Raw genomic sequence first — 17,350 nt, forward strand, 5'->3', positions numbered from 1 at the left:
TCAAAGGGAGAAATGGACTCTAAATGAGCTCATTTCATTTTGTGTGTAAGAAGAGGAAAGACTGAAGCGAGAAATGACTGAAAGTGTCCATTATGTAAGTACCTCTAAGAACAAGGGCAAAAGGAAAAACACTTCAGAGCCCAAAAATGAAGTTGTTAAGGGTCCAGTGCAAAAGAAGTAGAAGCAGACTGAAGTCTGTTACTTTTGCAAAGGAACTGGACATCAAAAGAAGAAATGTGTAAAGTATCACGCCTCACATGCTAAGAAATGTATATTTCTTACTTTGGTATGTTTTGAGGTCAATTTAACTTCAGTACCTGGAAACACCTGGTGGTTAGACTCCGGTTCAACTTCTAACATTATTGTTTCAATGCAGGGTTGCCTGAGCTACCGAAAGCCTAATTATGTTGAAAAATACATCTACATTGGCGATGGAAAATCGGTATAAGTGGAAGCTATAGGGCACTTTAGGTTGTTATTATGTACTGGTTTTTATTTGGATTTGAAAGACACCTTTGTTGTACCGTCTTTTAGACAGAATTTAATTTTTGTTTCTTGGACAAATTTGGTTATTATTGTTCATTTGGAAACAATTCGGTTCAATTGTCTTTAAATTCAAATGTTGTTGGAACTGGTTCACTTATGTTAAATGACAATCTTTATATGCTAAATACTATAGCTGATTATAGCGAAACCCTAAATGTGGAATCACGTGAGACTAAGTGTAAAATTAAAAAAAATAATTCAGGTCCATTATGGAACAAGCGCCTAGGTCACATTTCTCAAAAGAGAATTGAGCGTCTTGTGTCAGATGGGATTTTGGATTCCATTGACTTCACAAACCTTAGTGTTTGACAAACCTTAATGTTTGTGTTAAATGCATAAAAAGATAACAGACCAAACAATCGAAATCTGGTGCATATAGAGCTTCAGACGTCTTAGAATTGATACATACTGATATTTGTGAGTCATTCCCTACGACTTCTGGAATGGTCAACAATACTTCATATCATTCATAGACGATTATTCTCGTTATGCATACATTTTCTTATTCATGAAAAGTCCTAATCATTGGACGTGTTCAAAACTTTTAAGGCTGAAGTTGAAAATCAACTCAACAAAAAGATTAAGTATGTCAGATCTGACCGTGGTGGTGAATACTACGGTAGATATGACGGTTCAGGTGAACAACGTCCAGGGCCTTTTGCCAAATACCTAGAGGAATATGGTATAGTCCCACAGTACACTATGCCAGGATCGCCTAGCATGAATGGTGTGTCTGAAAGACGAAACCAGACTCTTAAGGACATGGTAAGGAGTATGATTTGTCACTCTACCTTACCAGAGTCACTCTGGGGAGAGGCAGAGACACTTAAGACTGCAGCTTATATTCTTAATAGGGTGCCAACTAAGGCAACTGCCAAAACACCTTATGAGCATTGAACTGGGCGAAAACCTAGTCTAAAGCATTTTCATGTGTGAGGATGTCCAGCTGAGGCAAGGCCTTATAGGCCTCATGAAAAGAAATTGAACTTCCGTACAGTGAGCAACTACTTTAATGTTACTATGAAAAATCAAGGGACTATAAATTTTATGACCCAAATTTAAAATCCATATTTGAGACGGGTACAACCATGTTCTTTGAAGATATTGAGTTTGAAGAGGAAGATAAGGTTAGAAACTTTGTCTTAGAGGAAGAATCCGTATCAATTCTAGATGTGATTCAGATGGTTGCTTTTGATGAAGCAAATTTGGAACCTCTTCACATCATAGCTGATGATGTTTTCCCTGCTCAAGATGAGTTGGTAATTCATGAAGGACAAACTCAAAACCCTCAAGAACATGGACAAGAGTTGCAAGAGCCAATAACTTTGCTTAGATCCACTAGAGAAATGAGAAATGTAATTTCAGATGACTACGTTTGCTTTCTCCTAGAACATGAGGGTGATGGCTTAATGGATAATGATCCATTAAACGTTCGTGAAGCCATCCAAAGTTCCAATTCAGAATAGTGGATTGAAGCAATGAAGGATCAAATGGATTTCTAATGGTAATGTGGAGAGGTATAAGGCGCATCTTGTAGCTAAGGATTTTACTCAGAAGGAATGGATTGACTATATAGAGACATTCTCTCCAGTTTCATCGAAAGACTCTCTTAGGATAATCATGGCTCTTGTAGCACATTATAATTTGGAGCTTCATCAGATGGATGTCAATACAACTTTTCTCAATGAAAACATTGATGAAAAAATTTATATGGTGCAACCAGAAAACTTTATAACGGGAGACCAAAAGAATATGGTTTGCAAATTGACAAAATCCATCTATGGGCTAAAACAGGCGTCTCGTCAATGGTACCACAAATTTCATGAGGTGATTCTCTCTTTGCAAATTGACAAAATACATCTATGAGCTTAAGCAGACGTCTCGTCAGTGGTACCACAAATTTCATGAGGTGATTCTCTCTTTTGGTTTTGAGATGAATTCAGTCGAGGATTGTGCGTATCACAAGTTCAGTGGGAGCAAATATATTTTCTTGATATTGTATGTGGATGACATACTGCTTGCCACTAATGATGTGGGTACCTTGTTAGAAACCAAGAAATTTCTATCCAGTAATTTTGAAATGAAAGATCTTGGTGAAGCTTCATTTCTATTAGGAATTCAGATACATTGAGACAAATCTCGGGGTATTCTTGGATTATCACAAAAGAGCTATATAGAAAAGGTGCTCAAAAGGTTAGACATGCAGGACTGTAAACCAATGGATACTCCAGTTGCTAAGGGAGACAAACTTAGTCTTAATCAGTGTCCTAAAGGAAATCTAGAACTTCAGGAAATGAAAAAGATCCCTTTTGCATCAGCTGTAGGGAGTCTTATGTATGCTCAAGTTTATACGCGTCCGGATATAGCATTCATAGTTGAGGTTTTAGGCAGATATATGAGTAATCCATGAATGGATCATTGGAAAGCAGCCAAAAGGGTCATGAGGTACTTAAAGGGAACAAAAGATTATATACTCACATATAGGAGATCAGACAATTAGAGATCATTTGGTATTTTGACTCCGATTTTGCGGGATGCCAAGATAGTAGACGATATACTTCAGGCTATGTTTTTCTGTTAGCTGGTGGTGCGGTTTCTTGGCGTTCTGCCAAGCAAAACCTTGTAGCTTCATCCACCATGGCAGCAGAATATATAGCATGTTATGAGGCATCACTTCAGTCATCATGGCTGAGAAATTTTGTCACTGGGCTGCGAATTATGGAAAGAATTGAAAGACCACTTAAATTATATTGTGACAATAGGTCAGGCGTGTTGTTCTCCAATAACAATAGGAGTTTAGCAAAGTCGAAACACTTCGACATTAAGTTCCTAGTTGTTAAGGAGAAAGTACAAAGTGGACAGTTTTCTGTAGAATACTTAGACACTAACTCCATGATTGCGGATCCTCTTACAAAAGCTATGACACCCAAGGTCTTTCATGAGCATACTGCTCACATGAGTGTTCTACAATGTGAGGATTTTTTGGTTTAGGAGTTAGAATGTGTACACCTTTATTATGTTCTATGTAATTTCAGTATTATGTATGGATACTTTGTATTCAAACTTCATTTGATTAATCATTCAGTTTGGTATTCTGTCTTTATATTTTGTGCAATAAGATTTTATGTTATTAAGGATCTCACTAAAGTTAAGTAAGACTAGTTAAAAATTGACATGTACAGATCATATTCATGTGATTTTCATGCTACATATTTCATGTTGAATCTATGTCATTTAGTTGTGTCAATGTCGGTGATCATTGTTGAGTTAGTCATGATTGATATAGCGAAATTCACTGTGATTCGATATGGAGACAGGACTAATGGACAAGATAATTTGAGTATGCCTGAATCATAATGACAATATTTAAGCGCGCAATAAGGATAAGACGTATGATGAATCATATATGTGACCAGTGGGAGATTGTTAGAATTTCTAACAATTTAAGGGTCACAAATATAATTTTATAATTGTGTTATGGTCATTATTTAATTAGCCAAATATAAAATGGTCTTCAAAGAATTAATTGGTAGCTAAAGGCATATGTGTCATGAAATATTATAAGTGTAGATACCTTCAGGCAATTTCTGATTTTATGACATGACTGAATTAAAATTATTACAACTTAAGTAGTAACCACTACGGTTACTTTTATGGGTTATGGTCCCCATTTGTAGAGCAATAGGTTTGGTTGAATAACTGATGAGAATAAAACGTAGATGGATAAGGAGTTGTCTAGAAGGACATAATCCATCAGAATTACATCAGCGAACTAGAATTCTCTCCTTGGCTTTTCATTCCCCTGTAGAGAAGCAGAAGGAAAACCATCAGGCTCTATCATCTAAAAGATCTTCATACCTTCATACCCTTGACAATTCTAAATGGCTAATCAAGGTATGCTCTTCTTCTTCACTATGAAATCAATTGGGGTTTCTTCGGTCTAGATTAGGGTTGTTCCATTTGGGTTTATGTATAAGCATAAACATTTTATTACAGGAACAAAACCCTGATCATTAGGTTTTCCGCATTCAATCAAAAAGGATTATACATAGAAAATCCATCACATGGTCCATCTAGGTAGCTTTTCATTTTCATCCCAATTATTCTTTTCTCTTTCGATTCATTCAAACCAAAACCCATTAAATGAAACCAGATTAAAGTAGAAAAGAAGAATAATGCCTAGGGTTTTCAAATATATTTGAAAGGCGTTGGTCTAGTGGTGTTAGGAATACCAAAAAGTCAATGGTACAATTCTTGGGAGCGACACTTGTTGAGAGTAACAATCACACCCTGAAAGGAGTTAGTTTCTTATCTATAGGGTGAAGAATATCATTGGTAGTACAAAAAAAAATATTTCAAATACTTTTTCTTCATAATGTTGGCTCAAGCCAAAACCATGAGCACAATTTGAAAGATAAAGGAGAGAAAGATTTTATCAAAAAGTTGGCTGAAGCCAATGAAATGCCCAATATTATGAAGGAAATAAGCCACCAAATACAAATACCTTATATGATTGTTCCAGTATTCCAATCATGGCTCTGATCCAAAGACAAATAAACTCCAAAGTCATCATCAGGTTTCAGATGATAGACATATATACACAGAAATCTTTGGAACTATGGACACAAAACATCACAATTTCCAAATAACAACATTATTACGACTATCACTACTACTGCTGATACCCCGGGTTAAATGCTAGACCTTCTCGGTATATCAGCTCCTTCATCTGTTCCTCACTCAAAGCATGTTGCTCAAAGTCGAAGTTGAAAGGATTCATGCACACAGGTTCATCACTAATGTCATGCAGTGATGTTAAGTAAGGGTGTGCCAGTGCATCTTCAACTGCAAAATCAATGCAAAACAAGGAATGTAAGCACAGCAGCAAGACTTGCATTTTAGAACGAAAGTGCAATCGATAGACTCATATTATATTACCAACCGTGTTTTGTTATTTGTATAAAAGTTTTGAACATCAACACTGTATTTTTATACTTCAACACTGTCCACATTTTTTCTCGACAGAAAAAAAGGGACACCGTGTCAATAAACTTGACACGTGATTGATGTATTGCATAGGCAAGTTTTAACAAATAATGAGCTGAAGTATGCATACTGATAATTTCTAAAGTATGCATACTGATAATGTATCCTTAGCTATAATATAGAGAACCTCGGGCAATGAAAACTTACCAGTAATCCTTTGTCTAGGATCAAAAGTCAACATTCTTTCAACCAGATCTATAGCTGCAGGATGGACTTGCGGAAACTTTTCTTGGAAAGATTGGCGGCGGTAAAGAGGTAGTTGCCTAATGTATCTCTTAGCATTTTCATTCAGAAATTCCAAATCAGCTTCCGATGGGGTGCCAATTAGCTGTACAATATGAAGCATATAAGTTATACTGATACACTGATTTCACCAAACATAGGTGAACTACATAGATCATAAGACATAACAAAGCAAATGGAAATGCAGATTTTGGCACCATGTTGGTTAAAAGGGTCTGACTGTATTCTAGAATGGACATAAATAATGAAAGTTAAGTTGTACTATGCTCCAGAGTGACACTGCGATAGAATTTTAATTTGCTTTAATAACAAGTTAGTTCCAAATCTAGCAAGTTAATCATTTCAACCGTATATACAAATATAAATCAACGATTCATGAACTTCTTCAAACACTGAAGACTTCTAAATGAGTTACCTCCATAAGTAGACGCAGCTGATGCACATGATCTCTGCCAGGAAACAGTGGCTTTCGATCCATCAGCTCCATGAAAATACAACCAACAGACCAAACATCAATTGCTGCTGTGTAATCAGAAGAGTTTAACAGAAGTTCTGGTGCACGGTACCATCTTGTAACCACATATTCAGTCATAAAATCAGTTTCAGAAGTGACACGAGCCAGTCCAAAATCACAAATTTTCAGGTCACAATTGGCATTTAGAAGCAGGTTGCTAGGTTTTAAGTCTCTATGCAGAACATTCGCAGAATGTATGTACTTCAACCCACGAAGGATTTGATACAGAAAATACTGCACCAAAAACAAAAGGATGTCACTGGTGTCAAGGATAAGAATTAGTAAGTTCTGAAAACAAAATAAACAATGAAAAAATTATGTAAAGTGTTTAGTCATAAAGCTAAAAAAATTCTTTATTGTCAAGTATCTTAATTTGGCAGTAATACTGTGACAGAATGTGAGATAATGTGTTGTCCGAGTTGGTGAAAGAAGTTAAAATGGGGATGTAGGTGAGAGAAAAGAGCAACAACAAGAAAGAAACTTCTCCAATGGTATCCTAAATTTATATCTCCATTTAAGTCTACATAAGAGGGTGAGCCATGACGCAACAGTAAGGTTGCTTCCCTTGTGACCTAGAGAGGTCATGAGTTCAAATCCTGGAAAAAAATTCTTCACTTGTGAGGGTAACAGTATGTACATCTACCCTTCTCATACCACATTAGGTGGGAGCCTCATGCACTAGGCTGAACTTTTTATTCAAGTATGTAAAACAATGTTTTGCTACCCATTCTATTATTTTTATGTTTGTAAAAGTCTTGTCATATAAAAAATTATCAAAACTTTTTCTCAAAATACACAGCAATTGATATTGTGATAAGACAGGCATGCATTTGATACAAACATGAGCATAATTCTATACGAGTATATTTAAATATGCACCTGGCAGTGCTCCTCAGACAGTGCTTGGTTTGAGCGAATAATTTGATGAAGATCAGTGTCCATTAGCTCATACGCAATGTAAACATCATTGAATACTTCCCTTTGAGGTGGTGGCACTATATCCCTGATTGCGACAACCTGCACCATGGTTCAATAGGTAAATCGAACAAAAGAAATATTCTCAAAGCTCTAAATTTTCAATTTTCCCCTCATAAAGTTATACGGACACCGACTCCCTGCCTCCACCCCTCAAAACATGAGTTTATTATGTTGGGCTTTAAATGATCTATGAATGAACACCTATGGTAAATGCAATCTTTCTTAATGAATATATAGAAAAACACCTTTGTCTCACGTGGCACTCCACACACAAACAAAGTAAGAAATGGATGAAAGATTACATATTGACAAGAATCTAAACTCAAATGCCAAATCAATGAAACAGAAACGAAAAAGAACCGCATCAGGGTTCAGGATAAGGCAATATCATAAGCTAATCAATGATTGCTATAAAAACATCGAGATGCTGTCATTAGCAATACGTTTACTACCATTCAATTAAATACCAGCCACGCAAGTATGATATAATCTCTGCTCATATTTGACATTGAAGATTTTTGTACAATGATTGGGAAATATATTAAATACTCGCTTTTTCATAAATATAACACTTTTAACTAGATTACCCTCTCTCTCCCTTCATGTTCTCTCTTTTCATTTAGCAGAGATACAAAGCAACAAAGACAATGTTAGATAAAAGTAATTAATGTTTTCTCAGTTTCCTTAAGTGACAGATAAAATCAAACAAAATTTTCTGTCCAAAATGATAGATATTATGAAATGGATAGAGTATAAAACTAACAGGTGCATCTCATCTCAATGCCATTCATTGAGCAACAATTATTCTTTCAACATCTTCAAAATCAAAAGCGTTTCCTAGCCGACAGGAATACATTACAAGTAGAAAATGGAAAACCAGCTAATAAAGTTTGAAGCAGTCAAACATAATAATCAAGATCTAATCAGATAAAAATGACACGCAACAAGGCGAGTCGTTTTTACACAAATGACAAGTAATTTACAACTCACTAACATTTTCATGATCCATGTGGCGAAGCAGCTTGATTTCACGGAGAGTTCTCTTGGCATCAACCTTGTTGTCAAAAGCATTAGCAATCTTCTTGATAGCAACATGCTCATTCGTCTCGGAATTCAGGGCAGAGCTATTCACCAAACACCATCATCATAACATACACACACAAAAATCAATTGAATATAACAAATCTGAACTTCCTATTAAAAAATACAGAGATTTCCCAACGAGGTGCTCCAATTGAAAATAACAAATGTGAACTTTTTATCAAAAAAAGGAAACAGATTTGAACACAGATTTACAATTGGACAAAAAAAGATCAAATTTTTCTTGATAAAACAACAAACCCACATAACAAAAAATTGAAAACAACATAAAAATGCAAACTTTTGAGGGATTTGATCATTTACCAAACGATACCATAAGCCCCTTTTCCGATTGGCATGATGGGGGGTTTGTATTTAGCAGTGACTTCAAATATATTACCAAATATATTGTATTGGATGAACCTTCCACCGTGGCTCAACGTCGCCGGAATATTCTCCACCCCCATCCCTGGAACCGGATGCTGCTGGTGGTGATGTTGCTGTGGGTTGGGATGCGGTGGCGGCGGCGCTGCGTCTGACATGACGGTGTCAGCAGGCGGAGCAGCTCCTCCTCCTTCCATTTGTTTTTGTTATGTAAACTAAAGAGAGAGAAAGGGAGGGGTTATTGGGTATAAATACTAAGTTCTAAAAATAAATAAAGCCAATGTATAAAAAGAGAATATATGTATTCATCAATAATGTCAAAGTTTTTTTATTACTACATCTTATTCTATCTATTTCAATTATTATTAACTCGTAATATAACTGAAAAGATAATATATTAAAAGTATATAATATTTATACAAATAGTAAATAGATATTACACTCATGTGAAAATGTTGTAAGGGAAGTGACTAGATTAGAACACAGGAAAGGTTAGAACCTGATTTGTGTGTTTAGAGTTTTTGGTCAAACAGATCCACACTTCAGTATCTAACTCGTGCCCCACACTCATGTTTATTTTTTTCATTTCTCACACTTTTATATTTATTTAATTATATTATGAAATCATGTGAGGGATATTCATATATCTTAAAAAATTAGTTTTTTGTTAATTCAAAAAAAATATTATTCTAAAATTTTAACCTATAGATTTTCTAATATTAAGTAAAGAAGAAACTGAGTGTTTGTTTATGTTTTCAAGAAAATATATATGTATATTTTTCACCCACTATTTAATTTACCTAATATTACAAGGATTTAGTGTTGCTCTTAAAAAATATTAAATACTTTTGTTTTTCATTCATTACTATTTATTAGCATTCCTAATTGTGTCTAATACTAGTTAATATGTGTTTTTTTATTAGTTCTTTTAATACAAAATAAGACATGTAAAATTTGGCATTAACATAATATCCATTTTTATTATTTATACTTTCCTTCTCACACATGTTTCCTTTTCAATCCACACTACTTTAGACATTTCATTTATTGAATTTAATATTTTCTTAAAAATTTTTTTTTTTTTAAGTAATGCATTCATTTTATTTTTTATTACATAATTAAAAAGTTTATGATCATATATCACCAAATGATTTAGATCCAATATATTATCCTCTTCAATTAAACGTATATAGCTAGAGTAAATTTTAATAAATTTGATAAACTTTTATTTACCCATTCAATACCAGATTAAATAAAGTATACATCTGTGTTAAAAAAAAGCTCAATATTATACTAGAGTTGTCTTTCTTCAACACTTCTAATGGAGCTAGGGGCGGATCATAGTAGGAACTTGGGTAGGTACCCCTAAATAGATTATGAGATCACATATTGACATTTTGAGAAAGACAATATATAATCCTCATCTATTTTATTATGTGTAAAATCATTACGAACTTAAAGGAAATCATAATATTATAAGCAACATTTACATGTATAAAAGAACTTGACCAATTATCTATAATTTTTACAAAAATCACACAAATTGTATTATACATATTTTCTAATTTTTTTACCTAAGCTCAAACACGTTTTTTATGGAAATAATTGTTTAAGCTTATTTTTCAATTTGTAGTTTGATATATATGGACAATACAATTTGTATTATTCTTCTAAAATTATAGATAATTGGTCAAGTTCCTTTTCGCGTGTAGATGTTGCTTATAATATTATAACTTCATTTGTGTTCTAGTGATTTTACACATGATAATATATATATAGTGTAAAAAATTTATCCTACAAATTTCATTGAGTAAGAGAATATTAACTTGACATATAAAGTTCAACATTTTAATTTTTATGCTAGGGGTAGAAAATTATGTATAATCTATAATTCATTCAAATCCAAAAATATTAAATTATCTATTAGAGCTAATGAATATAATTCAGTACATAACTTTATTAATGGGTGAATTTGAATTCATCCATTATATCAATTATCTATCCCATCCATCCAAAAATAAACATTCAAAAATGTTATTTTTCATTGACAATTTAAATTTTTTATTATTAAATTGGAAATTATAAGAAGAGTATTAGTCTATATAGCACTAATTTAGCCTCAAATGCACTCAATTCCATTAAAATTAAAATAATTTTTTAATACTCTTTCTGGTTAAATTAAATATCAAATATTCAAAAGAATAAAAAAATAACATGCAACAAAAAGTAACTTAGTAACATATGTATGTAAGAATAAAATATACACATATTACAAGACAAAATTTCATTTTTTTGTTATAAAAGGGATACTTTACACTTATCTCCCATGACATAGATTCTTTTTCTATTGAAATTGATTTGATTTAATTACTTCAACATTTTTTTATTTATTTATAGAAATTACCTTGATTTCTCCAAATATATGTTGTAAGGGGATGCATGTAATGATATCGTTTGTAAACTTACGGAAGATTAGAAAAATAATTAGAAGAATAAATATAATGACAACATAAATATCCTTTCATATTAAAAGTTTGTTCTTAACTATATAACAGATATAATATTTGTTAAAAACTTTATATATAGAACCTTAAATGTCACATATTGGTAGAATATTGTAAAATTTCTTCTTTAAAAAATATTTTATTGAAATAGTTATTTTTAAAAGAATAATTTTCTTCGAAAGTGTTTTTGATTCCAATAAAAAAAATCAAATGAATTGGATATTCATCCATCCAAATCCATAAAAATTGAGTCATGGGTAGATTCGAATCCATCTAATAATTTTGGATATGCACAAATTAAATAATTTAAAATATAGTTTAAATTGATTTATATAATTGGTTTTTATCTCTCTATTAAGATCCAAATTCATCGATTTGCTGCTCATAGTTGATGGCATTAGCTATTGAAGTTTGAAAAGCTCTCCGTCAACTATTTATTAAGTGCAACTTTGAAAAAATGAAGAAGGTTAATGCATATTGTTTAGTCGATTTTTTTGTCTTATCTTAACTATTATGGTTTAACTACTATAAAAAAATTATTTCCAATAACGAAGACAATCAAACAAAATTATGTAGTAAGATGAATTTCATGCATAAAATATGATAATATATATTGAAAAGGAACTAGTTGATATTACTTATAATTCAATAATAAATGAGTTTAAGTTTAAAAGAATGAAGACTCACACTTTAAATAAATGTATTTTTTTTAACGTCTTTAATTACTAATTATTATAATTTGATATTAATATGTTTATTTGAAAATTATGTATATTTTTTGTTACCTAATTAAAAATTATAATCTATTACCTATATAACAAAAAAAACTCATTCACATACATGTGTCATCACCTCCTTGAATTGCCACATGTCACACTCACAACAAAAGTTTTCTAACTCAAAGAATTCTACCACTTCCAATACACCAAATCCCACCATAACAATTGTTATTATCTCTTGATACATCTCTTTATTCTTTATTCTTCTTTTTTTCCATATTTTTTCTCTCTTATTTTATTACTAATTAGAGAACTTCATTTCTCTTTCACTCCTTCATTTCGTTACTCTACTTTTCTTCAACCATTTTTCTCTCTTCTTGGTTTATATAATTCTTCCATTTCAAAACTTCTTATTTTAAAATGATTTTATGCATGTAGATCTATTTATTGATTTTTTCTTTGAAGATGTTGTATTAAAATGTTTTTTTGTTTATTTTGTAGATATCTTATTATTGTTGGATAACTAGAGGAGTGAGATGTCTCTAATGACAAGGGCATCGATGATAGTTCTATTTGATCTGGTGTCTCTCTTATTGTTTGTTCACCTTGAAGCATTATTGCAGGTTAGTTTTTCTATATCTCTTTGTTGTTTTTTATTTGTTTATAAAATTTTCTATTCAAAATAATCATTATTGTAATGTTGAAAATGACATAAACAGTGAGGAGATCGTAAAGAGGAAGAAAAAAGTAAATAATCTCTGACACTTTGATATTTTTATCATTTCTCCTTACTTTTCTAAAAAAATTGTTAAAATGTCATTTTGCTACCAAATCTTGAGCAAAAGTAGCATAATATTGATTCTAAGTTTTTTATTTTTGGTTTATATTGTGGTTCATCTATTTTGTTGTATAACATGAATTATGTTACTTATGTTATGATTCATTCTTCATCACACAATCTTTCATTCTTCAATTCATTATACAAATAGATAAATATAATGAAAACTCAGGTTATGATTCATCAAATTTCACCTTCATTCACCAATAGGAATGTGGCTTCCTATTTTTTCTCTCACTTTCTTATTCATTCATTCTATTTCATTCCATAATTTAATCTTACGTTTGTCATTTGTCGTCTTGTAGTAATATTGATAATAATTTGATTGATTATGAACTTAAATGTTATGATTATATTTAACTTAAATGTGAATAAATGGATAATAACTCAATTGATTCTAAAAAATTTCACTCTCATTCACCAATAGGAATGTGGCTTCCTATTTGTTCTCTCACTTTCTTATTCATTCATTATATTTCATTCCATAATTTAATTTTACGTTTGTCATTTGTCATCTTGTAGTAATATTGATAATAATTTTTGTGTTTCTATATATTTCACTTTATTTTATCAAATTATTATACAATATTACTAATATACATTTAATAATATTCATACTTATGTGCTTCTAAATATTCGTCAAAATCAATGTCTCATGAGAATGCTCGAGTAATATGTGATTGTTTAACCTTATGAATGCAGAGGTAAGATGAATGTTCTTAACCATGTGAATACACATGTAACATATGTGTTTCTTAATCATTAGAATGTACATTTAACATGTATGTTCTTAATCACACGAATGCACGAGTAACATGTGTGCTCTTAATCATATGAATGCACAAGTAACATATTTTTTCTTAACCATATGAATGAATGCACGAATAACATGTGTGTTTTTAACTATTAGAATGCACATGTAACATGTGTGTTATTAACCATTAGAATGCACGAGTAATATGTGTTATTAACCAAACGAATACACGAATAACATATGTGTTATTAAACATACGAATACACGGATAACATGTTTGTTCTTAACTATGTGCCAAAAAATTATTGCCCCGTGCAAATGCACGGGTAACTTAGTAGTTAGTAATTAATAATACAACCTCTAAATTTTACATCATGATTCACCTTTCAATACAGCAGCCTTTTGTTATGCTTTTTCCTTCTGCTTTGCATTTTACTTCAAGATTTACCTTTCTCGCGATCTGGTTCGTAAGTGTATTACGTAACTGTCGGTACATGCAATAACTATTAACTAACATAAAAACAATTCATCATTTTAGTCGCAAAATTTATAAAAATTCATTATATTAGTCCCTAAAGTTGTAAGAATTAAATATATCCTTTGAATTGAACTCCACTATATAGTGAATAAGGGTGTATTCACGATCGATGTTAAAGATCATCCATATCTCAAGTCATTTTAGCTAATTAATTAAAAGTAGATACACCATATACCATTACTTGTATACTTTATACTTAATTTTAGGGATTAATACTATTGAGAACACTAATATAACATGACATCTAGACATATGTTTAGACAATGTAGAGAATAAATACATAGCATAAGGGTAAAGTTGTTTTCCATCGTGGAAGACTCCGAGCTGATCCAACCATACCTGCAAGTTTGGAATGATTGATTTTATATGTTAATTGTGATATGCCTCTATAAGATAGATGGAAATTGAGGAAAAGGGAGAAATAGCCTTAAAACAGTGGGTTTCACTGAGTTATAGGAATGATAATGGGATAGATTAGGGTCGGGTTTGTATTTACACAAACCCAAAATTTAGAACTTGAATCCGAATTAAGTGGGAGTTGAAAACAATGTTATCCCTGAACCCATCGAATTTTTGTAACCGATACCCGCCTGAAATCTATATGTCAAAATTTTGTCTATATATATAGATTATATATATATATATATATAGGTATGTCCAACTTTATAATTTTATATACATTACTCAGATTCAGGGTTAACTAGGGTAGAGTATTACATATACCAAACTTAAATTTAACTTTAGTTTGAGTTTGGATGGATATTATAAGTTTGGTTTTTATTGTTATTCATATCAAGTTGCAGGAAACCATTCAAGGTCTGAAACTGATGTGGCAGATTCTGTAGTGATGTTTGGGTATCACTCTCTCTAATTCACTCCTTCCACGCCACCCTCAATTCCCTCACTTGAAAAGTACTATCCACCATATATATATATATAATGGCAGATTTTATTTGCACCCCTAGAACTATAAAGCCATCAATGCAGATTTCAATAAAATTCTATAGAAACTTTTTAAACTATCCTTTTAAGTTACCATCCAACCCATTTATCATGCTTCAGAATACTACAGGATGCGATGCAACTTACTCTATAACACCGTGTGAATTTTATGTGTATGTTTTATTAATTATTTATTTTATCAACAATTAATTTTAAAAATTAATCTTTATTGATTTAGGATAAACCATAGTTGAGTGTTAGTCTTGTTTTGTGATTTTCTATTTTTTGGTAAAATTTCGTAATTTTCTGTGACGAAAGGTTTTTGAGCTGCTGTAGGGGCCAAATTCACCCGAATTCGGCCCAATAACGTGTTTTTGAGTTCCATAACTCGGAATCAAATTCTGATTGCGCCATTTGCTTCGAAATATTATTTCGAGTCTAGATATGCATCAAGTTCATTCAGAACACATTTCTAAATATTTTTCACTATGAATTTCGTGTTTCGAAGTTCTAACCGTAGACCGAAATCGAGAGATTTTTAATATCCAACCGAGTATTAGCCGAAAATACTCGGACATGGTTTAATCGAGAATGTTTTTCCGAAAATGTCACATCACTTTCTAAGAGGCTTGCTTGTTAAACAAGCAAAAATACATATCATCTTACACAAGAAAAACCATTGACTCCCCCCTCCCCCCAAATCAAATTTCTCTCTTTAAGGAGCCAAATCCTAACTAAGAGAATACCTTGGAATTTTCATATTATTTCTTCACTTTGCATTTTCTAAAGAACTCTCAAGGTAGTTCTTCATGGTTCTTCATTTTGATTTCTTCATCTTTTAAGATCTAACCATTAGATGTTTATGAAATTTTAGTATGACATTTATATGCATGTTATAAGCATTTTCAACCATTGAAATGTTCTAATAATCTTCCTAACTCCTTTTATGTTTAAAACTCCAAATATATATTTTCTTAAACTTAGAAAGTTATTTTGAAACCATGAACTTTTTATGTTCATGGGGCTGTTTTTAATGTTTAGAAAATTTATATGTTTGTTGGTATTTGAACATGGTTAAAGGTGATGGTTGTATATCAAAGGAACCTTTAAGGAGTTTTCCTAACCATGCAAAGTTTGGACTTTGCCACTTGTTTTTTGCTTGAAAAACCATAGCCTTGGACAAGTTTAGAATGATATTTTTTTTATGTTGAAGTTTGATTTTGTTTCAAAAGGTATGATTTTTTTTATCAAAGGAACCTTTAAAGTGTTTACTGATAAGTTGAAGGATCAAAACTTTCCTTAGCATTAGGTCTATATCATGGCCTATATGTGTTAAGAAAAGTTTAGTTTCTAACTTTGAAATCCAAAATGTTTATGAATGAGTTTTGTGAAAAAGTGTTGTTTTAAAATATTATGAGTTAAAAGTTTGATTAGTAAATGATATTCTTTGACTTCCAAGTTCAAGTAATGATTTGGAATAAAAGATGACTTATAAAAGTCTTGACTTTATAAACTTAAAGTGTTATGAAGTAATGGATGGTTGATTTGTTATAGGATGAACATTAATAAGGTAAGCTTACTTTAAAGTGGTAAGCGTAACTTAAGAAATGTTGATTTTAAATGTTGTTTTAAGTATTAGATCAACACTATCAAGAATGTGTTGAAATGACCATGAAAACCTATTATGCAAAATATGGAATCTACTTAAGATGACTTACTTTAAAGTGGTAAGATCAACTTGGGAGATATTGATTTAAAAAGTGTAAGTTTGGATTAAGAAACTTACCTTAAAATGGTGAAATATGACTTAAAAAGTCTCCATGAAAATATAAATCTATGAGGTGATAAAAGTATAAACTTTATTAAAAACTTACCTTGGAAAAACGTTGGAAATCAGGAACAAGACTTTTGAGGATAAAGGATGGTTCACAAATATGAATCTTAGACCGCATGGATGAAAGTCGTTGAGTTCATAAAAGGATTAAAGTGTTAAACAATGTTTTTACTTTAAGGTTATCATGTAAAATTGATTCGCAAATCACTAAATTGTTTTTGTGTGTTTAGTTTCAAAGCTTTCGAAGTTGAATGATCAATCCACTCTCTCATAAAGGAAATCAAGCACGCGATAACCTAACGTGAGGGAGAATACATCGTGAAATAGTGGTGTTCAAATATGACACCTGAATCTCCTAAACTATCTCTTAATCAAATATTTGTGTGCTTGGATTTTGTACGAATAATTTCTTAAGCTGTATGTTTAGGAT

General features: G+C 31.6%; 1 protein-coding gene across 2 annotated transcripts; it reads right to left on the reverse strand.

Moving 5' to 3' along the window:
- Window positions 4,977–9,362, reverse strand: LOC109328499 (mitogen-activated protein kinase homolog MMK1-like). 2 transcript variants are annotated; one of them, XM_019561991.1, is made up of 7 exons: window positions 9,291–9,362; window positions 8,732–9,006; window positions 8,322–8,451; window positions 7,229–7,366; window positions 6,251–6,583; window positions 5,740–5,920; window positions 4,977–5,391 (listed from the first exon to the last, which is right to left on the reverse strand). In XM_019561991.1, the coding sequence occupies exons 2-7, from the start codon at window positions 8,986–8,988 to the stop codon at window positions 5,219–5,221; spliced, it is 1,212 nt and encodes a 403-aa protein (XP_019417536.1). In that variant the 5' UTR covers window positions 8,989–9,006; window positions 9,291–9,362; the 3' UTR covers window positions 4,977–5,218. The 2 variants fall into 2 exon arrangements, with proteins under 2 accessions (XP_019417536.1, XP_019417535.1); XM_019561990.1 differs by having other exon boundaries at window positions 8,732–9,009; window positions 9,291–9,350.

This window comes from Lupinus angustifolius, chromosome LG15 (assembly GCF_001865875.1).
Source record: "Lupinus angustifolius cultivar Tanjil chromosome LG15, LupAngTanjil_v1.0, whole genome shotgun sequence".
Taxonomy (NCBI): domain Eukaryota; kingdom Viridiplantae; phylum Streptophyta; class Magnoliopsida; order Fabales; family Fabaceae; genus Lupinus; species Lupinus angustifolius.